The sequence below is a fragment of the Perca fluviatilis genome, chromosome 13 (assembly GCF_010015445.1).
Source record: "Perca fluviatilis chromosome 13, GENO_Pfluv_1.0, whole genome shotgun sequence".
NCBI classification, from domain to species: domain Eukaryota; kingdom Metazoa; phylum Chordata; class Actinopteri; order Perciformes; family Percidae; genus Perca; species Perca fluviatilis.
Window position 1 is genome coordinate 14,518,946 of NC_053124.1, and position 23,487 is coordinate 14,542,432.

A 23,487-nucleotide genomic window follows, 5' to 3' on the forward strand; every position below is an offset into this window, starting at 1 on the left:
GGTCAACTCTTTGCCTATTATTAGACTTTTACTGAACGGCTTTATATTTGCTGTACATCCCATATTTAGTAACACGACTTTTAAACGGCGTATCCTAAAGGCACAACAAAAACAAGTGACAGATTGGATGGAAGACAAAAGGGGAACAAACCTTGAAGTCTTTTCTCTTGCGCTGCAAAACGGGTCTCTGAAGGAAGAGGATCTGCTTGGTCGACAAACTCCCGTCACTGCAGAAAGAAAAGAGCAGCACTTTAACAGTCTGAGGAGCTCGCATGTCGCTACATGTATCGAAACCCAGTTTCTGTTTGCTGCGGTTGGTGAAGTGACAGGTTACGAGACAACAAAACATCAGCGACTGTGTTTTTGTTCGCAGCGCCGGCAGATTTCAAAAGTGGTTTCATGTTGAGATGAGCATATGATTGTGATTTGTCAGATCTCGAACCATCTGCCCTGTGTATAGATACACTGTCAGTCCTAATCCGAAAAAAAAAGACAAAAGAACAATGACTCTAAAATCAACAAAGTGCTTATACTGTAGGTGATGTTATTCAAAGTAATGGAATTTAAAGAACGCAGAGGATAGGTGAGTTCTTGGGGGTGTAGTTCTCTACCTGTTGGTCTTAACAATTGGTGTGGGTAACACACACATAAGCCTCCATCCATATGGAGCCAGAGACTGGAGCAAGGGGATGTAGTCTGTCTTCACCACGACACCCTGGACAAGAGAGGGAGACAGAAATCACTCAGACAAATCCAGTGCAAAGGCACACAGGAAAGAAAGAGAAAACGCATTACAGTACGCGTGCATTTTCAAATTTAAGCTACAAGCACACACGCTACTTTCCTTCATCTCCAAAGTGCACATCTACAGAGTATTAAAGACTCAAAAAGACCCACATCAACAACGGTCCACTGCTCAACCACGATGGCATCGTAGGAGGTGTCGGTGGTCTCCTCTGCGGAGCTCTGGAAGATGAACACACTATCCACAGATGAAACCCCATTGTCTGGAAGAACGGGGCAAATTAGAGACGGAGTCAGGTAAACAGAAGAGGATGTATGTGAGTCAGACAAGCTCATCTCCACTCTCCAATCTCTCACTATTGATCCCCTGGTTCCATATGGCTTAAGCCTACTTATTCCATGGGTGACTGAACAGTGACTTATGGTATAAGCCGTGGATTTATGGCACGTCACTCCATGCATATCATCCATTACCCAGCAGCGGAGCAGAGATCTACAGCCTTGAGCAGCTTTTTCCTCTTGACAGAAACTAGTGAAAGGTAAGGAGGTATGGTGAAACAGTTACTTTAAAGCTGCAATAATCAATATTTTTTTTTGTATTAACAGCTGATGAAATCACTGCTTAATGTGAAAGTGATGAATCCACAGATAATTGTCACCCAACTCTGCAGTCCCCTTAGCTTTATTTGAGCTTCTTTCAGCTGTTGTTTTGATTTTTACAGCCCACATCTGTACTACTTTGGTCCAGACTAACTGTTCTCATCAACCTTGTGTCCTGCTGCAGCAACCAGCTCTTTTCATGATATGATGAGCTATTCTGTGAGAACGCAAGAATGAATTTTGCTGTGCCACTTTCTGGTGCGACTTGGTACTCATGCTGCCTAGATTAAAGTTGCACACTTCATGATTTTGCATGCCCTAAATGTTCGACTCCAAGGGGGCAGCACTTCCAAAAATCCCCCAATCAGCAGTAGTTCATTGCTACGGCCACGAAGCATACCGTTATCATCTCCAAGTTGAAAAAACCCGTCGATGAGGTGCGCGCCGCTGGTAAAATGCTGAGTCATGTGGTCGAGCCAGTGTGTGTCAACTTCTGTGATTAGCCCTGCTTCCTTTTGTACTTGCAGTGGCACCCTGAGTGAGTAGAACCTCAGAGAAGTGTTCAGCTCCCCTGTGTGGTTGTACAAGGCAAAGAGCTGCATCCCTACAAGCACACAAAGATAAAATGGACAATTGGACACCAAGTCGAACTTTGCATAATGATGATTTGTCCAATGACCCCGGTACAAACTGATTACTTACTGCCCTGCGCTGGTGGTGAAGTTGCATTCTTATCTTTCTCGGGACTCTTGAGTCGGATATGGTTGTTGTTGTTGTGAGTCACTCTGCTTTGCCCATCGGTGCAGATAGAGCCGCACTTCCTTTCATGGGTTCGATCTAGTTCAGGAGAGCTGGGCCAGCTCTCGGAGCTTGAACTTTGTATTTCTCTCTGGTTGTAAAGGTTAAAATGTTTCTCTGTGGATTCTTTGAGATCTGGTAGATGGCCCTTCTGCTGTCTGATCACATCTTCAGTTTCTGGCGGGCTGGGACACCGCTGGTTCCCTTGTGCTTCTGCTGGGTTTTGATCTGGAAACCACTGAACTGCGTCTACACTGGGTTTGCCGTGATCTTGAGGTTGGTTCGTTGATTCTAGTGACTCTTTGAGGCTGATCTGTGAGGTCTGGATTAGCTCATTGGATTCGTCTTGGTTGAGCTCTAAACTGTGATTGGGTTTCAGAGGACTGAAGTCCGCTTCTCTTGGCTTGTGGTCTCCTGTGTTATGCTCTACACCTTCATGATCTAACTCTTGAGGTTCAAAGCGGTGATGGTCAGGCTCTGTGTCATTATGATGTGGCTCTGGAGGATCTGTTGGACTGGTGTTGGCGCTGAAGGGGTGTCGATGTATGGGTGAAGGGCTTGAATGTAAGGATGACAGCTCTTCAGCATCCCAGTGGCCCAGGTAGCTGGGTCCTCCACCCGGCTGCTGCAGAAAGCCCACAAACATCACCCCTTGCTCTGCTACATCCTGGATCTGTAGGTGTAGCATACACACACACGGTAAACTCTATTAGAATTCATTTGAGTGACGCATAAATATAAAAGGACGTCATTCACAGCATTGCTACTATAGTCAAACAAAAGAAAGCCTCATTTACACACAAACAAAGGCTGACGTACACAGAGTAGATATTCTGCAAAATAACAACCTACCTAATCATCTGCAAAGATCAAATATTCAAATGACAAAAGGACCTCATTATCTCAACGTGTGTGTGTGTGTGTGTGTGTGTGTGTGTGTGTGTGTGTGTGTGTGTGTGTGTGTGTGTGTGTGTGTGTGTGTGTGTGTGTGTGTGTGTGTGTGTGTGTGTGTGTGTGTGTGTGTGTGTGTCGCTCCCTCCCATGGAGCTCTGGTGGTTAATTGTCAGTTGATATTTGGGCTGACAGTTTTAGACAGGCTCAACGGGAGAGAAATCAGATTGCAAACTACCACCAAACAATAATGAGACACATCTTTCCCCATTACCCACTACTTTTGACACTTCACTCTTCCACGCACACACACAACATATAACACACAGTCTTTCTATTACCATCCAACACACTCGCATTACAAAAAGTCACAGTTTTATCTGATAAGTATGTCCGGAGACAGATTGAGAGTGGGTGGGATAGAGAGTGCTGAGGAAATAGAAGTACAGAATTTCAAAACTGAATATACACACACACACACACACACACACACAAACACAAAACCAGCCTGTCACTCTGTCTGCCTGGTACCGCTCCTGGGTTCTTATCTCGAACTCTCTCTGGCAGCTTGTGATCTGATTGGTTATTCATGTCACGCTGCTGGAGCCTATCACATTATACACAGTGATGTGCATTTCCATCCAATCAGGTTTCCCTTTGTGCTCTTTGGGTGTTCAGATGCAAATCTATTCAATAGAGCACATTTTCATTTCCCATTGTAGGACTGTTGGAGAATTCATGAGCAGAGAGACTAAAAGTGAGTTTTACAGCTGATAAATGCCAGTGATGAATGGAAGTGATGGAAGTGATGAGTGGTTGGCAGGGTATCTTAGGGTTAAGTCTCATTAAAGTTTACCATAACTTCTGGGACATTCCATTCATTATATATCTCCTCCTTCAGTTTCCTAGTTACAGGATAGTGAGCCGTGTCCCAGTATGTTTTGCTGATTTATTTTCCTCCATCTATTTTTTTAGAGGCAAGGTTTCCATATGGCACAGACAATTAGGCAGTTGCCTGTAGCCCTTTGAGCCCCGTAATGTTTCCTCCACTGTCACAGCACTGTTGCACCAACATGAGAGGTACACACGCAAAAACTAAGCAGGGGGGAGGGGTGGATTCTACATAGATCGCTTTTTTAAAAGAATCCACTGATTTATTACTGCATTAATATACCATTTTCAGACTCACAATATTTAAAAAAAGAAAATGAGGTTTTTAATTCCACACATTCATGCCGCCTACATTACCCACAATGCACCGACAGTTTAGGCGAAAACTCAGGTGTGTTATGCAAGTAGTAGCAGCTTAGGTTACAGTAGCATTGAGCCACTAGCCTCCAGATGAGGAGCGGGCTACAGAGGTGTGCTAACCTGACTTCTTTTTAACTCCACACCCTCACATTTGTTTCATTTTCAACCTTGTAGTCTTCATCACCAACTGACGCTGACTCAAATGACATTACTTGACTCTAATACAAAAAAGGTTTATAGAACAACTGGCCACCAACTCTATTTTTAGTGCCACAGCAATCCCTGGCCTCACGTTACCTTATAAAACTAACTCCAATTGCAGAGAGGAAAAAAGAGAGCACTGGTGTCAGATCTGCACCTGAAGTTGTTGTTGCATGTTTGCATTGAAGTAATTCTAGCAATGTTAAGCTCTCTACCCTGCATCATTAAAGACATGGTGCACACAAAGATCCTATTTGACATACCCTGGTAATAACAGCAAAAAAAGGCCCCTACACACAATAGGCCTTTTTCACAAAAGACATTTTGTCTTGACACAGTAGGAAAAGCACAGGTGTAAATAACGAAAATAATGATGGCTGAATTCCATTTAGCTGCTTTGATTTCAGGTTGCTGGTATCGTGCATGCTTGCTCACTGTCTCACTAGAGCGCTTGAATGGCACAGAGCCGTCGTTGGTGTTATTAGTAACACCTGTGCTTTTCCTTCTATGACAAGTAAAAATGTCTGCTGGCAGAAAGGCCCATTGCAAAAATACAGAACTCACCCTCTTGACGTAGCTCTGGATCACTTCTGGGTCAGCAGCCTGGTGACCTGCCACACACACATCTGTCTCCAGACGATGTCTTGCCCACCTCAGTTGGCTTTTCTCTGAACTATAGTGTGAGGAATAAAATCATTTAAACAAATAGTCAGTATAAAAGCATCAATCATATGTCATTTAGTTCAGTTCAATTCTGCTCCTATGAACCAGGAAATGTCAAATGTTCTCATATTATTGCTATAACATTACATTTCCTTTCGGTTCGTTTCCTGTCCATTATCACCTGAGCAGTTCCATCACCCAGTAACATTACAGTCTAAACGAGATCCCTTCTGGCAGACACGCTCATGTTCACGAGCACTCATTGACCCAGAATGATCACAGCAGAAACATAATGTCAATTCTGGTACAGGCTAAATTTTCCATTTAAGGGGAACACCCATTCACCACAATCACAAAAGACTTATTAGACAGAGAGAGGGACTGAATTTCCTTCTGCTCCCACTGCAAGACACAATCATAAAAGGAGTATTCAGATACGCCTCTTCAGATTTGGATTGAGGTCAGTGGAAAGGCTGTGGTAATATCTTGTGCTCTGAGGCGTGAGTGACATTCTCAGCTAGATTTGAAACAGTAGCTCTGTCAGATTTTTTTGCTTTCATTTTTAGGGTTTTTTGATGAAAGGGGATGGCGTTGATGGGGAGATAAAAGGCGGAGTTAAAGGGGACGGAGGGGGGTAAGGAGGACAAAAGAAAAGGGGGGACGGCCATCACTGAAGAAAGCAGATGAAAGAATGGAGAAGATGGTTTCTCTCTTTCAGCGTGCCGTTCCCCTCTGGCGAGCGCTGATGATGCAATCAGCCGTCTCCACGGTGACAGGTGCCAGGAAGCAGCAGGACCACTTGGCAGGAGGGGCATCAAAGGAACAGCCCGGCACCTGCCTGTGCACTAGAGTGTGCGTGTCGGTGTGTGTGAGTGAGTGTCTATACAATACGCTGTACCTTAAAATTCACATTACAAAAAGTACACAGACCAAACCTGTAGGCTAAGCAAAGTAATTCCTTTAAATGCATAGAGTAAGTAACAACATATGGTTGTCTAAGAAAAAGACACAAAGTCTGATCCACAGGGATCTCTATACAATAAACATTTTCTTATTCCAATTATCATAGAGTTCAGTAAGCTGATGTCAGATATGTTGGAGGAGAGTGTGGATCATTTGGTGTATTGTAGATCACTCACATATGTTTTGGAAATGTCAGAAAATAACTGGGAAATGGTATGTAAAATTGCTACAATAAATACAAGGATATAAGATTATTTTATTAGCAAGCAATACATATTTCGTTCAAATACTATTGATAGCAAATAAACAAGACTAAGAGTCTACAGCCCATTAATCTCGCATTGCCAGACCTTCCTCCACAGCGCTGCGAAGGAGGGTCTGGCTAGTCTGCATTGTACATGCTCCCCCTGGGACATATAATTAGCCAAGTTGGAGATATTTCTTATCACTTATATGCAGATGACATCCAGCTGTATGTCTCTTTTGAGCCAGAAGACACTGACAAAGTGTTGAAATTGCTTAGATGTTTCAATTTGATCAAGGATTGGCTCGCAAACAACTTTCTACAGCTCAATGAAAATAAGACCGAAGTACTTATTGTTGCTCCGGACACTATAGCTTCCAAGATTAGTCAGCTGCTGGGCTCCTTGTCCTCAGCTGTTCAGTCCAAACTGAAAAATCTTGGTGTAATATTTGATAATAACATGTACTTGGATCAACATATTAAATCTCTGACCTGCACATGTTTCTTTCACTTAAGAAACATTGCCAAAATTAGAGGAGCTGTTTGACATTCTGAGCTTGAGATGATTATTCATGCTTTTATTTCATCTCGGCTTGATTACTGCAACTCTATTTTCACCTGTCTCAGCAAATCGTCCCAGGACCGTTTACAACTAGTCCAGAATTCTGCTGCAAGGCTGCTAACCAGGTCTAGCAGGATGTCGCACATCACTCCGATTTTATACTCATTACATTGGCTTCCGATTAACTTCAGGATCAAATTTAAAGTTTTGGTTCTGACTTATAAAGCTTTGCATGATCAGGTTCCGGCGTACATCTCGGACCTGCTCCATTCATACACTACGAATAGGCCCCTCAGGTCTTCTAACCAGGGATTACTGGTTGTCTCACGAACCCGTTTAAAGACTAGAGGTGACCGTTCCTTTGAAGCGGTGGCTCCAAACCTGTAGAATGCTCTTCCTATTGTCTTACGTTCTGCAGTCTCTGTTGAAGCTTTTAAAAAGCAGCTGAAGACGCACTTGTTTAAATTTGCTTTTGATTCCTGTATGTAAAATGTCGTCTTTTTATGACTGTTTTTAGTTTTTTTTTTGTTGTATAACTTACTATGTTTTGTACAAATTTTTATCATGTGAAGCACTTTGTGACTCTGTCTGTGAAAGGTGCTATATCAAATAAAGTTATTATTATTATTATTATTAGTCCACACAGCATTCTGGGATTGGAGAAAAACGTGCTCTGGGTTATTGGCATGTCTTTAAACCAATCACAATCATCTTGGGCGGTGCTAAGTGCTGCACAGAGCAATGGCACCTCTGCAAAATAGCCTCAGAAAGGAACTTGTTTTGGTGGAACGTGTGTACGTCCAAAGGTTGTTTTAGTCATGAAACAGAAAACTCAGATTGGACAGATCGTCTAGCTAGCTGTCTGGATTTACCCTGCAGAGATTTGAGCAGCAGTTAACCATAGTCCTCATAAATCCACCGGAGTTTAAAATGCCAACACAAAGAACGCGGAAGGTGATGGACATCCGGCCGAAATAAAAGACACCCGGCGGAATTTCCGGCGGCACCTGAACAATCCCGGAAGTGGAACGCCGTGGATATAGACTAACAGCCCATCAGCAGGCAAACATGCTCACAATGACAGTGATTACATGCTGATGTTGAGCAGCTTTGTTTATCATGTTCATTACGTTAGTTTAGCATGTTAGTATGCTAACATTTGCTTGTTCGCGATAAACACAAAGTACAGTTGAGGCTGATGGTAACATAATTAGTTATTAGTATTTGGTCATAAAACCAAATAATTGGACAAATTGAAATTTTAAACCAGATGATGGCACTAGAGATAAAGCATCACCAAAGTCATTACAATTCAACCTAAGGGGGAAACTAATGTCTGTACCTAATGCTGTACCAATGCATCTGGTAAATGTTGAGATTAGATAGGAAAGATATATTTGTTGATATATTTCCCTGGATAAGTGAAAACTTTGGCCTGCTAGGAAACCTCCTCTGGGAAACATGAATGTGGAAATTCATCCAACAGTTGTTGAGATATTACAGTCTGGACCAAAGTGGCGGCCCAACTGAACGACAGACCAACATTGCCATCTACAGAGGTATGCCGCTAGCATAGCTAAATGCAGAATGAGGAATTTGGGGAAAAGGGGAACCAATGACTAGTAATTAATGTAGACGCGCTCTTTATTGAGAAACTGGTACACGTCTTGAGACAAACCTGGGGCCAAAATGGGAAAAATGGGCATTATTAAAACCCATATTAGAATGCAGGACTCTGCACGGTTTGTTTGGAGCAAATCTGTCAGTAACTTCCATGATAAGGTGCAGAGAATAAAGCTCAGCTTGCATGCTGTACCAGAGCTGATAGCAGGGAGGTATGAAAATAATGCTCTGCTCAAATGTGACTGAATATTGCAGTTTTTACTAGAGAATAAATGGGTTACAGAAGAGATACACAGTATGCAGTGGAGTCACAAAGTACAGTATATTATCATGTATAGTCAAAAGTGAAAGAATTGGGACAGTGAGCTAAAGTTAGTCATTTTTTGTGGCTGACTCATGCAATTAATTTCACATCAAGAGAAGGAGGTGAAGTGCAGAACTTAGCTTGTGGTAATGGGTCTCAATTGGCTTCCATGTCAAAAAAATGAAGTTGCAAACTATTGTCTAAATCTGGCTGCAAATGAATCACCTCATTTATCTCAATCACTCTGCCATAAAAATCCTTACGGTGCAAACTGTTTTATTCTACAAATGTGGCGCTCATGCTGCAGACAAGCGTGTGTTTAATTTGTGTACCTTGGCGTCTCTCGAACCAGAACGGCCCGGTGCAGCTGGCGCTGGATGTGTGCATGACGGGGGCCGCAGGAATGGACAAACGGGTGGACGGCGACCAGGACAAAGCCCTGCGCGTAGAGTTCCCTGACCTGAACCGGTAGCTCTCTGACTGAGGAGAGACAAAGCACCGATGACACCGGCACCTCTGGAGAGGGAGAAAAAAACATGGGGAAAAAAGAGTCAGATATGGACATTACAGGTTGCAAAAGAGGTATTTGGAAGTGGAAAAAAACATGGAACAAAGAGGAAGAGGGAAGAAAAAAGGGTGTGAAGAAACAAAGACAGAGCATGTTTCATTATGATAATTCCCCCTGAACAACAACACATGGCATCTTCACGCTAAATCTGAAACTAATTACACCAGAGCTATTAGCCTCTGTCCTCACTGTCACCATCACCAGTCTGGCTTTTGTAAAACACACACACATCAAATGTGCAAAGACATACATGTATTATGCATGCTGGAAAGTGTGTTCTTAACACACACTTAAAAAGACAATGCTATCACATTGCTTGTTTGGCCGTGTGGTATTAGCAGCAATCACTAACACAGAGCCGGTTCCTTTATTACCAAACACAATGGAAAGAACACCCATTTACTTCAGTGGAAAATGGTTAGCGGAGCTTATCGTATGGGAGCAAACTGTCACGGCCCAACGGCAAATCCACCAGGGAGAGCGTAATGTTTGCGAGAGCTGCGCTCTCAGGGTCGATGTATTGTAGTAATGCTCACTCTCTGTTCATGGGCTTTTAAGAGAACACATGCTTGTATTGCTGTGTGTTTCTGTATCACTGAGTGAAGCCAGGTGTGTGTGTGTGAGTAGAGAGAGAGAGAGAGAGAGAGAGAGAGAGAGAGAGAGAGAGAGAGAGAGAGAAGCGTGGAAAAAGAGATGAGTAAAAGGGAGACACAGAAAGAGAGATGCAGTAAGCAGAGCAGTGTTGAAGAGAGAGATGAGGCTGTCTGTTTGTGCTTGAATGCTTGTCATCCTTTCCCATTCAATCTCATTTGCATGGGTCTGGAGAAGAGAAAATAACCTGCATAAATTAACTAGACCCACACAAAAACACATACACACGCACACACAGAGGGAGAAAAAGATGTGCAAGCCGTCTCATTTTCAATTTGTTCTCCATCATCTGGCGTTTTCACACATACACACACTCACACAAGCACACATATGAGGGGCTGGCCAGCATGCTATGATACAAGCACATGAACACACACTCTTTTGACTCCCATCTTAGTTAAACAATGGGAGAAAAACTCCTAGAGAAAATCCAACCGTCACATTATTTTGGCATAACTGCTTTGAACCACGAGAGAGCCTTTCATCAAGCAAACACTTAAAACGGGTGTCTGTGGGGACTTATCAAAAGCAGTACAGAGCTGATAATAATAATAACAGCTGGAGACTGGGGCGGGGTGGCAGGGGGATAACAACGATCCTGTCACCGTAAATAGTCATTAGCTGTCATTAGCTGTGCACGGCTGGCACTCACCCACCGACGAGACATAAGTAAGGCATTGCAGCTAATTCAGGCAAGGCATACAGAAGTTATTAGGGTGTTATGCAGCGCTTTAGGCTGGGAAGCGACTTCATTTATACTGTCTGCCACAGTGGGATTTAAAGGGAGGCTGCAATTCCGCTCCAGAATGGGAACATGGGAACGGCTCAGGGCAGAAAAGCCGGGTGGAGTTTTATAGTGCCAGCAAGTGAGGGCAGGGAGGTGTAGTGCAGGAGAGTACGTGTGAGTGTTTTTGGGACTTTGAGGATCAGAGAAGGGAAGAAATGGAAGCGCGTGTGTGTGTGTGTGTGTGTGTGTGTGTGTGTGTGTGTGTGTGTGTGTGTTTGGGGGGGGGGGGTATACAGTAGGCTATATAATAGAGTGGGAACATTTGCATCCATACATGCAAGTTTAAAAGCCAGTACAGATGTCCAAAAGTGCATTGTTTAACAGACACGAGACGCTGCCGAGTGGCTGTTCAGCTGTTGATCCCCGCTCTGCTATTTCCGTCTTCACCCAGAAGCTTTGACCACATAACAGCCGGCGTGTGTCATGAGCGACGCTTCACTTTTTGACCCTGGATTTCACAAGCTGCGTGAAGAGTGTGAGAGTCATCCTCCTTCCTGTAGCCGTTTGAAAAGACTTATTAATTCCTTGTATAAAATCCATGAATTTCTGTGTGTGACTATAAAGCATATATTCTGTGGTGTGTGCGCCACGGTATCTCAGCAAGTGTGTATGGGCCATCTTTCTTTGCCTGTGTGTGTGAACGAGAAAGAAAGAGTTTGCACTAAGCCTGCTAGGTGATGCATGGGGATTACTATACTCACATCCACTCTCAAGGCTTATCCCTCTGCTTGCTGGAGGTTCACGTTTATTTAAATAGCCTTCTAATGACTTGCAGAAGTTTGTGGAGGGCGAGGATATGTGCCAAAAACAGTGACTATAAAATAATCAGCTTCCTGGAGCCAGGTTCTCCCCACTGTTTTTGGGAATGCAGCCCACGGGCTATGAGAGTCGTTGGTCAGCATCTGAGCTTTGTCTAAAGGAGGTCTGATCTCCTCAGAAGGCCCCGCTTCACATGAAATGTCTGACAAAAATAGCTGACAAGTACAGTACAAGCAAGAGAAATGAGAACACAGTGTGGCATTTAAGGCGCATACGGTACTAACATACGTGTGATACCCTGAATGTCTCTGCCATCTTTGTTGGTATTCTCTCAAGCCAATAAGACTTATTGAATAAGAAGTGGGAAGGAATTATCTAGAAAAAAAAGTTAGTTTCGACAATCTTTAAGAAAAAAATGAGTTTGCCTGAAAAAGTGTGTCAGGCAGCAAAGATCTCGCAAACTGATGGATTTGTGCTTCGCCTGCTCTCTGAGCCAAATACATCACACACAGATTCTGATAGAAAAGCTGTACCACATAAGGCAGAGGTATATCAGTCTCTGTCAACAGAGGAAATATCTATCACAGCATTCAGGTGTAGATCACGCACACACAGGCACTGACAGTCAAAATAATTTTTCCCAGACAGGTATACAGAAGCGGAAAAGCCACACAAACATGCCCCCACACACGGCTGAGCATTAGGCACATGTTGTAAGTTTTAATGAGCCTAGTGGGTCTCCGTCTCTGCAGGGCGGCAGAAAGTCATCAGCAGAGTTCAGCTCCTCAATGTCTGCTCCAGAGACCAGCGTTAGTCACGCAGCATCACACCTAACTTACTTCCTCACACATCCTCAAGATCCCTGACTCCCGCGCGCTCATTCTCACACCTCCTCGCTCTTGAGGCACTCGGCTTTCCTCCTCACTCCAGACCCGACTAATAACGCTCGCTCATATCTCTTGTTTTTTTTTTTTACATGCCATTCGTTCTCTCACCCTCTGTTCTCCTTGCAACTCCTTGACTTTATTCCGCCCCCCTTTTTTTCTCCACTCTACCCCTTTTCTGTTCATGCTATCTGCTTTCTCCCGTATCCTTTGCTCGTTATCCGAGCACAGCTTCGACACAAAGGAGGGTTAAAATGTCACACCTGGCTGTTACATTTCATACTCGACATTCATGCTGACATGTCAAGGTAACCAATCAGTGTTAAAATGGGACTAATGAAGATCATGGCAGACCTATTGTAAAGGTGGCTGTCAAGGCACAGTAGATTCGTGATTAGAGAGTAATAAGACAGTTCTGTAGAATAAGACATTGGTTTGGAGCAAACAAATGGTCTATGTCTGAAGCGCAGGCTAAATGCCTGAAACATTAAACATTTCCTCATCCTCCATGGATTCACCACAGGGTCGCTCTGACCCAATGTGAGCAAGTTGGGCTTAGTCACACAGAAATATGTTTCAGCTAAAAGCACTCCTGCAGTTAGAGCAAAGCTCGTAAAACAAAAGCTGGCACTATATCATCAGCAACACAGTTTCTGGTGGTGATGAAACCATCACCCACCAGTCAAAGGTCAAGTTACAAACCACAATGCACTCCTCTTCATTCTCAATATTAAATCTTCCCTTACCGAGAAACACAACTTAGTTTAATAAACAGCCACCTTAGTCTCACAAATCTCAGAGGGGCGCCGGCAAAGATATTTGTTTTTCATTACTGTGTAGGAGTCGTCAAGTCACGCTGGCATGGAAATAATATCATTAATAGAAGCCAAATTGAATTAAAGCGTGGATTTGACCGTGGGTTTCCTCAATGTCATGTCACATATAGATTCCTCTATCTGCCTCCTACACACACACACACACACACATGGACAAATACAAATAAATCCCTTTGCTGGGAATGAGGTCTCTCAATCTCCACAAACAATCAGATAATCCTTAAGGAATCCTTCACTTCTTTTGGTCTCTCTATCACAAATGGAGAGAGAGGGAGACAGACACAGATAGAGGAAAGCATGCACCCACTCAAAACCACACGCACGCAAACACAATCAATTCAAAGTAGCTATGTTTATCCTAAAATAAAGTATACCTATCTCAAGCAGCTCAGGTGGCGTCAATGAGTTTACCATATAAATGACCTGCCAACTCTGTTGACTAAGTGCTATAAAGTGTTTTGTGTGAGTGTGAATGAGCCGCCATTGCTGCTTGTTTGAACTGTGTGTGTGTGTGTGTGTCTTTCTGTATCTCTGTGTGTGTCGCTGGTGCACGTTATACGCACGTTATACGCGATTATACAATTTATCTGCTCCTGCTGTTAGCAAAGTGAAAGATGAGCAATCCTCATGTCTATTGTCTGTTTTAGTCACCACCACCATTTCGAGTTGCCAGATCTCTCTCAGCCAACACTACAGCCTAACCAATTTGCCAAACATAATAGGGCTGGCTGAAAATGAAGCCGGCTGGCAAACAGACCATTGCCACTTGGCTGTGGCATTCTGCCTGCTGTCTGTTACAGTGTTGTATTGGAAAGTCCTCTAAAAAAAGAACTTCAGTGATCTACTTGCACCTGCTCTAGCTTGTCAGGTAATGGAGTGCACAGGGCAGGCTTGTAGAAACATTAAGCCATAAAGAAAAAAAAGACATGATATTTTTTTTTTATATCAGCTTCAACACTATCTGTTTCTCCTCCTCGCCTCTCTTTTCCCCTCGCTCCGTCCCTTCTATCTCTTCACAGTATACACAAACACAATGGCAGAATTAGTATTTTTAGAAACCAAATGCCTCTAGAGGATTCTCATCAAACATTCTCAAGACGTCGCAAGCATGCATGCACACACACACACACACACACACACACACACACACACACACACACACACACACACACACGCTTTAGTGTATTGTTATTGTGGGAGGCCGAGGCAGAGAGAAGTTGGAGGGCATGGCTACAGCGTGCACAATATAGCTGAATCTGAGAATTACAGAACTCTTTGAACTCCCTGCAACAGGAGCCGCACAAAGACACAACTTCAGCTTATAAGCCACTTTCCCCCCTCAAGATACTTACAGCGGGAAAAAAAAGCACACACACACACAAACAGTTCCACAAAGTTGCTGACCTAAACATTTCATTTTAACTAGTTAAAGTTGGAACAGCAACTGTGGCTATTTTATGAGTGGAACACGCAAACACTGTAGCCAGAGTTTAGGATGACGACGCAGGCACAGGGTTCAACAGAAGACTGAAGTAGATAACTATACTTAAAAAAGGAACAAGGTGCTCAGTGAAAAATAATACCTTGGAATTATGACCAAATGTGGAGACAGATTCCTTGGAGCCCCCGCTAGAGTGGAACTGGAACAAATTTGAATCAGATCTGCTGCATGTGATGGCCAAGATTTGTTCTTTTCATTTGAGCTGTTTCTGAAATCGCCTCCTCTAATACCCATTAATTCGCTGTTCCCTTCAGTACATAATAAACACTCAGTAAGGTACTCTACTGTGAGTGATTTCAGAAACTTCTGAATCATCATCAATTTGTCATCTTAGAAGCAAAGAAGCACTGCCTTGTGGGATGATGTTTTTTAGCATAAAATAGCATACTATATGCCATGGATGCTACCTTATTTATTTCATTGTTGAAATTTGTGAGGGCGGCTTTGGTTTTACTTTAACAAGAATCTTAACATCAATCATCTTAGAGATGAAGGGACAAACTAAATGCTGGAATTGCTAGTTCCTCATTATTATTATTTTGTGTCCATCACCTTTGATAGAGAAGTGTGTTATGAAGAAACAAGTAACGCATGGCTATTTCAAGCATGCAAGTGTGGGAGAAGTCAAGTCACATAAAGTACACGCCTCACTGGGTTTCACGAGCCCAACCCAAAAAGGACAGAGGAAAATCTTTGCACCTATATGGGGATTAGTACAATATTACATAAGTCCTCACATGAGAATTTATCCATACCTTCTTTTCCCAACAGGAAATCCAGGAAGTGGTAGGTGTATGCCACGCCCACTTTAGTCTCAACCTGAGGCCGTCGAAGGGTGGAGTAGATATTGCCCGGGCTTCGCCTCTCTTCTGCCTTCCGCAACTTTGGAAGCCTACAACCCATATCTCTGTGATAGAGGAGGAGAAGAGACGAGAGGAGAGGGCATTAGAAAGTGTTTAAAAAAAAAAAAGGGAAATGAAAAGAAAAAAAACAGAGGAGGGTGCTAACAAAGACTTGAGTGGGAGACATGGAATTGATAGAGTTTCTAAATATACAGAACACATTAGCACTTCCAATAGAGAAAGAGAGAGATTGTGTGTGCGTGTGCGTATCTGTGTGTGTATGTGTGTGTAATAGTCACAGACAAGTGTGAATGCTATTTCTCACGTGCGAGCTCAAGCTGCGAGGAATAATGTGTGTATCTAACTCTCTCTCTCTCTCTCTCTTTCTCACACTCTCTCTCTCACACCAACACACACACACACACTGCAATAAAACTGAAATATGAAAGTGTCAGCCATTACCTGCGTGGTGGGCTGTGATACTCTAATCTAGTAGGACTGATTAGGAGCGACAATGTTTGATAACAGAAAAAAAACAAAATGAGACTGATTTCCTGCCTGCTAGATAAAGTTTGTTTGATTGGGTGGGTGGGGGGGGGGGGGGGGGGGGGGGGGGGGGGGGTGAGAGGAGAGAAGAAGAGAGAAGAGAGAGAGAGGAGAGAGAGGAGAGGGAGAGGAAGAGGAGAGGAGAGAGAGGGAGGAAAAAAGAGGATGTTTACTGCTTAGAATTTATATGTTTATCAAAGAAAAAAAATTTAATGCTAAAGAGTTTTTCAGATGTGTAAGCTGTCAAGGATAGGTGATTGGACAGATTTTTTGACGTCAGACTTAAAATTTGAGTTGCATAAAAAAGAGCAACAAGAAGAAGTGAGGTGGCTTTTGGGACAAGTGATTTAGGAATTGGAAGTAGGAGGAATGACAAATGGGTGGAGGGTGTGAAAAAAAGAGGACAAGAGAGAGGGGTAACAGGACAAGAGCCGGGCGTGGTCAAATATCGTCAAGCTAATCGAATGTGACAGCGTTGGTACCTTCAAACCATCACCACAGTTACGCTTAATATCCCCGTTTGCCACGGCTTGTAAGAGCCACACGGTGAGGTGCGCATCTGCATGTCTGTGTGTGTCCGTGTGTGTCTTTGTGCATATGTCTTCCCCAAAGGCAGGTCTATATCTGCATGCCTGTATCTGTTTAGGGAGCATGGAGAATGACACAGTAACTCCCATTGGGCCTAGTGCACAGACATTAACTCGGCTAACGATCCTAACAGACGACGTTAAGCCTGGTGTGTGTGTGTGTGTGTGTGTGTGTGTGTGTGTGTGTGTGTGTGTGTGTGTGTGTGTGTGTGTGTGTGTGTGTGTGTGTGTGCGCGCACGTTTGGTGACTTACAGCTTTGACTGCATAATACGTTCATTTCGAAAAGGTTACAAAGTTGCAAAAGGCAGCATCTACAACTAGGTTTTCATACCTCATCTGTCTTGAGACAGTACACCGTCATTTTAAATTTCGCAAAGAACTGGCAATTAAGAGTCATTATTCTTTCAATACAGCATGCTTTCATAATGAAGACCAATGAGAAGAGACGGAGGGGGTGAAGCTTCTGGAGGAGGAGAAAGAGAGAGGCAACAGTATATATTTGATCATCTTCTCTCTCTCTCTCTCGCTCTCTCTCTCTCCTCTTGACCTGTCTGCTCCCCACTTAAACTCTCACACCATTAGCTCTTCAATGTGTCATCGCTCAACTCTCTGCTCTTGTTTGACCCATGCCTTAATCACCTCTTTCTCTTCGGCCTCTGCTCTTCTTCTGTCCGCCGTCCTTGATTAGCACTAACTCCCTTCTTTCTACAGGTACAATGGCCTTGATTAGCCTGACAGTAATTTTTTGTCATTCTCTCTTTGTTTTGTCCATTTGATTACTAGAACTCCCAACCTTCCCTATTTCATTATCACTTGATCCTGATTTTTTTCTTTCACTCCATCTGTCCACTCTTATTGTCTCAACTTCCCTCCAGTCTTGCCCCTTCAAACCCTTCCCCAAACTCTTTCCTTCAATTCACTGACGTCGCACCACCCATGTCTACCTTCCTCGATCCTTCCTGTTATTACATTATAGTGGTACATTATGTCCTTCCACAATCTCTCCCAGCACTCCAACCCTCTCCATCCTCCATCCTCCTCTCTGTCTGTCCAGTCCTTCTGTCTGGTGGCTCAATGAGATTTTGCAGACAAAGTACTCCCCTGCTGAGTCCCATAAAAATATTACAATGTCTCCAGACAGACAGCCAGCCAGTCAAGTAGGCCCTGGGTTATGACTAAGTTGGAGCATGTAGATCCACTCCCAAACATTTTCCCTCCAGGGCCGTGCTTTAATATGCTCTGTCTGCAACAGGGACACAGGGCAGGTTAATGTGGGGATGTTTAGCAGGCTTAATCTCTGACTCTCTGTCTTCCCCGAGAAGACAGAAATGTCTGTGGAGAGTCATTTGCATCAGTGAGTTCCTCCTTGGATCCACTTTTTTTTTTCATCCTTCGCCTTAGCTCTAGTGTTTTAATACAAATCTACTCACCCCAATGCAAATTATCTCAATTTTCAAAAAATGTCATTATGCATTATGCAGTGTAAAAATATCAAAACAATTTGGAATAAGTCGCTCACTATGTTGCTAGTGGCAGTTGGTTTTATTGCTCTCAAATAAAACCTGATTTGTTGTGGTCTTGGTCTTGACTAGCCTAGAGCTTTACGGTTTGATCCAACGTCTCATCATCCTTTTTTACTCTGACAGTTCTGTTTCAAAACAAAAAGGCCTCGCTTGAACAGTTGAACTCTGTCTGCTCAGTTTAGAAACAGATGTCTGTAATTGGACACAACGTAGACTGAAAAACCAAGGTGGTTGTAGTAGCGGAGACACTCCAGTGCCTTCGAGACTCAAGGCCCTTTTTGCAACATATGAAGGCTTTTTCACTACATGTTGACTTCAACCAGAATCTCTCACTTGCTCTCACACAAACACAGACAGAAAAAAGGCCTTGACAGCAGAAAACGGGAGAGAGAGAGAGACAGATAAAAGAAGTGAAAACGAGAGAATGGAGTAAAGACGAAGATAGACAGGGAGTAGCAGAGGGCTTCTCATTAGAGAATCTCTTGTAACTGAGAGTTTTGAAATGACAGCAGATTTAAGCGAGAGCATAATCCGTCTGTGCTATGCCACTGCTCTGCTACCTCCCGTGCCACTCAGGGGGGGATGTCTGCTTTCCAAGAGTCTGCATTCATCCGCTGCAGAGGGAGAGCTACAGACGAAAATGAACAGTAAATATAGAAGGAACTATACGGGAGGCTCTCCCTGTAGTTAAAATTCACATGTATTCATGCTGGACACTTTATATTGTCTTAGCCATTCTTTTTACAACTACAGTGAATATTATAAAATACATATTTAAACCCACTAATTATACTCCACTACTGTGCAGACTAGCTACAGGTAGCAACAGCTACATGATGAGAAATAAATAAGCAAAAATGACACGATTTCTAAATTGCTCAATCATATCTTTGGTGTTTCTGTACCGTGATTTCTTGTTATTTATCAGCCGCTATATACACCGATACTGGTATATTTGCAGTACGCCAATAAAAGGCCATTATACTGCCTGATTTAACGGTCTAGCTCTACCAATATAATATCTGCACCTGCCAGCCAATCAGTATTTTCTGTGGTCACGGTATAAGTGTGATAACACACTTTGAAGCATCCCAATAATTATGGGCTTAGCAGAGAAAATGCCACTCTGCTCTACCATATATATCCTCAAAGCACTGCCTCCTATCGGTTATGTTCTTAACAAATCTGCATTAGCATAAACAGCAGGGGCCAATGCAAGAAGCAGTGTGGCTTTCAGCAAAATGTTGCATGTGTGGAGGTCAGAGTAAATAGGTTTATATAATAGTCTGATGTTCTCAAATAAAAAAAAACTAAACCAAGTGGTTGCAGAAGCCTATTCATAGCCAGACCTTAACCAGTGTGCGTGCCAAACACAGATGGCATTTCATTTCAATACGAACATTTTGTGTTAAACGTTGAAGAGCGGCCAGAGATTCTAGATATTTTGCTATTTCAGGGTCTTGAGTGAGCTGTTATCAAAAGGCCCATAATGTCTGGCATCATTGGTGACTACAGCTACTATACCGCAGGCCACCGGAGGAGGAGGGTTAGGTTTGTTTTGCTGCATCTAATATACAGTAGTTGCTGGTTGTGTTCATTTTTTTCACCGATGCACTAAACTGATTTATAGCAAACATCAGCAAATTCATCAGCGAATACATTACTAGCTTCCAGTCTCCTCTATTATAAGACTTTATGGGCCTGTTCAGAAGCCATAATTCCTACTGCTTGTGAGTGCGCAGTGTATGCAAGGAATGTTCAGCCTATCAGCAGTTTGACTCTGAATTAAGTCACTTTTTATAGCTGTGTGATATTTGACAAAAAAATAAATAAAAACATGTAGACATGTCAATGAAAACGGTAGCATTATTATTAATACATGATTGTTGTATTATATTGGATGTGTTTCACTGAATTTCTAAATTAGAGGTGACAGACTGAGTCCTGGGGAGTGGGCTTCCCTCCCACTGGGTTGGATCTCCACATCGAAGGATGGGTGGGGGGGGGGGGGGGGGGCAACAGAGACAGACAGAACAGAAAGAGTGAGGGAGACAGACAGAGGAGGCTGAGAGCATGTCAAGTTGCCTGGAGGGAGGTGTGATTTCAGCAAGCAACAAAAGTAGTCACCTCAAACAGCGTTTTAATGAGGCTGCATGGGGAGGATAAAAACGAATTATGACAATGATGTATCGGTCTGTCGCGCAGTTACTTGCACAGCCTATTTTGCTCTTAAAAGAACAGTTTATTAACAAAGGGAGATTGTTTGGGCTGCAATTGACTAAACCCTGAGGTAGACTCTTAACGTTTCGGTCTGAGCAGTAAGAATATACCTGATGACTTCTAGAATATGGCCCGTATAATAAACTGGATGTCACTCACCACTAATGACTGCTTTTTCAAGTGCTTCCAAATAGATTTCCAAGCTATATGGTGAGCACCCATACATATCCATGTAACTAATTGATGCCCCTTGCATTTTGTGGGTGCAGCCTAGCTTGAAATTACATGTTCCTTCTTTGGTGCGTTCAACCTCAACCTCTCTTGCCGCACACACACTTACCCACTCTCACAACACGTGGGTAGCTGGTGCTGCCCGTTAACGCCGGTAGTTTAGTGAACGGGAAATGATACATGACAGGTCGCTTACGCACCGAATCTTTCTTGTTCCGACGCGCGCCGCGCGCTCACACACAAAACACACACACACACACACACACACACACACACTCCACCCCCCTCTTCCATCTGCGCTCGACACATTTACTCCGTCACGCATATCTTGAGTTCACTTCAACCTGTGACAGTGAGCAGAGGGCTAATTCATTTTCGTTCCGCCACGGATAACAAATGGCACACAACATCACACAAATCAAGCAGACTGGCTGAATGTCTAAACCAAGAGGATTTCTCTCTGTCACAAGTGTTTTATTGTGAAAGGTTTCCAAAGACTTCTCTATGACTCCTGCCCTTTATTTTAGGAGGGCATTTCCGCCTCTACTTGACTCTTAAAAGTTTTCTTTTTTTTTTTAAAGCCAAGAAATATCATATTCCACAGTGAGGAAATTCACAATAAGATAATGAGTCAATAAGAGAGACACACATGTTATTTGGAAATATTACATTTAGTTCCGGGCCACTCATATTGCCAATAATCATAAATGTGTCAACACTAATCCTAAATAAATGTGGAAATACCTTTTGTAGCGTCAATAAATGAACAGACAAGATTTCCACTCACCAATCACGATCGTTCCCAATCTGCGCTAAGTGTATGCTGGACGGAAAGCTTCAGCTCACACTTGAGTCTGTCGATGTGCGTCCCTCTACTCTTTAATGTCTTTCTGTCTGTCCCCGTCACGGCTGCTGGGACGAGGCACACATCAGGCCAGATGCTGCGATCCAATGGAAACAAAACGGGAATCCTCCATTTGAAACTAAAGCTGACTGCTGCTGAATCTCACGGGCGGCTCATAAACACTCCGTCTAGCTCTCTGTCACCAGCGTGTGTGAGGAGGGAAAAGAGCGAGCGCCTTACAAACATTATCTCTCCTCCCTGTTGTTTCTCACTAGCTGCTCTCAAGGTTGGATACTCTGAAACAATTTGGGAGACAGTATGAATCCTATAAAGACCTAAATGAATAAAACTACCCCGTGATGGCATATTACTTAGAAAAGTGAGGGTGGAATATACTAAAGTAGCCTACCATAGAGATAAGATGTACTTGCACTGTATCCAGATATTTTTGCACCAATCATAGACTGGCACCAATAGTGAAAAGTGTTAAGTTTTTGGTTCAGTGTTAGTCACATGTGGATGTGGCTCTCCCGTCAAGGTTATCAAGGTGTTTGTGCTTTTCAAAGGTCTCCTTTGGAAAATTCATATTTCATAAGATCCAGACTTATCCATAATTCAGAAACGTCTGACTGGGGTGTAGGTGGGTGGGGCTGATGGGTGGTCACGGGCTGGACAGGGCACCCTGGGGAGCCCAGTCACACCACTAGACTGTGACAAAAACAAAACGCTCTGTGACCAAGAAATGATGGGCTTGTTGCCAGGGAAGACAGGGAATCCAACCCTGACTGAAAAGCAGCAGCCACTGACAGGCTTATGGATGCTGGGAGTGGCAGAGGTGGGCACATTGCAGTCGGAAAGCTCCATGCTCTAACATCATCACTACATTTTCAAATAAATATCCCAGAAAATACACAACCACAGTGTTTACAATGATGCAAAGAAACCTAGGGCCTCCATGAGACTTCCCTACTTCTCAGCATTCATATCAACTATCTATTTATATACAGTGCGTTATAACTGATCACTTGATCCACATCACTATCTTGACCACAATGTAAATTGCACTAACTGTATACTGACTCTTTACTACTTCTCAGCAATGTTATAGATTGTTTATTTTATGTATATTATGTTATCACCATACCACTTTCGCATATCCATCGACTTACTTACACCTCACTTTGCGCCCGGCTTGAACTGCAAACTCACTCTGTACCTTCGTAGCCTATTGTATTCTGTTTTCTTGTTCTATGTTGAATGTGAAACTATATGTGGTCTTGTACATTTATGCTTTTCTTGGCCAGGTCGCCATTGCAAATGAGAAGCTGTTCTCAATGGCCTACCTGGGTAAATAAAATAAATAAGATACTTCAACTTTTATTTATTTATTTATTATTTATTTTGATTAGGACAATGCACATTAATCAACATTTTTGTAAATGTGCCAGTGTTAGCCACAGATGGCTAATTTTAAACTGTAGTCCTAGCTGTTTTCAAACAGACGTTCAAACCCCACTAAACATGAACACTAAAAATGAACTAAACCTAACAGTGCAGTGTCCAGGCTCTCTGAACAAAATTCTATCAATACAATCGGATGTCTGCACACCGGAGACCCTGAGGTCAATGCCCCATTACAACTAGGCAGAACTGGGTCAAGTGAAAGATAATGTGTGATCTACACCAATTACAAAATGTGCATCTCAAACCATACAAAGCTGCTTTTAGTGTATATAGTAAAATAGAAAACAAATGAAGTGCACTTACTGAAAAAAAAAAATATATATAAAAGAAGCATTGTTCACTCATACGACAGTAAAATACTTTGTGCAAAATCATCTGCGTCTAGATTAAAACCCAGAG

General features: G+C 43.0%; 1 protein-coding gene across 2 annotated transcripts in view; it reads right to left on the reverse strand.

Annotated features, from left to right (window-relative positions):
- Window positions 1-21,843, reverse strand: part of rftn1a (raftlin, lipid raft linker 1a) — a 23,887-nt gene extending 2,044 nt beyond the window's left edge. Inside the window, exons 1-9 of one of the 2 annotated variants that reach the window (XM_039819730.1) lie at window positions 21,568-21,843; window positions 15,586-15,737; window positions 9,177-9,360; window positions 5,050-5,158; window positions 2,047-2,815; window positions 1,745-1,948; window positions 898-1,007; window positions 612-715; window positions 152-227 (exon numbers count right to left, since the gene is read on the reverse strand). In XM_039819730.1, the coding sequence (XP_039675664.1) occupies window positions 152-227; window positions 612-715; window positions 898-1,007; window positions 1,745-1,948; window positions 2,047-2,815; window positions 5,050-5,158; window positions 9,177-9,360; window positions 15,586-15,733 (1,704 nt within the window). In that variant the 5' untranslated portion in view covers window positions 15,734-15,737; window positions 21,568-21,843. Of the gene's footprint in view, window positions 1-151; window positions 228-611; window positions 716-897; window positions 1,008-1,744; window positions 1,949-2,046; window positions 2,816-5,049; window positions 5,159-9,176; window positions 9,361-15,585; window positions 15,738-20,889; window positions 20,966-21,567 lie in introns of those variants that run through there. The other variant, XM_039819731.1, reaches the window with a different exon arrangement.
- Between the last annotated feature and the right edge of the window lie 1,644 nt (window positions 21,844-23,487).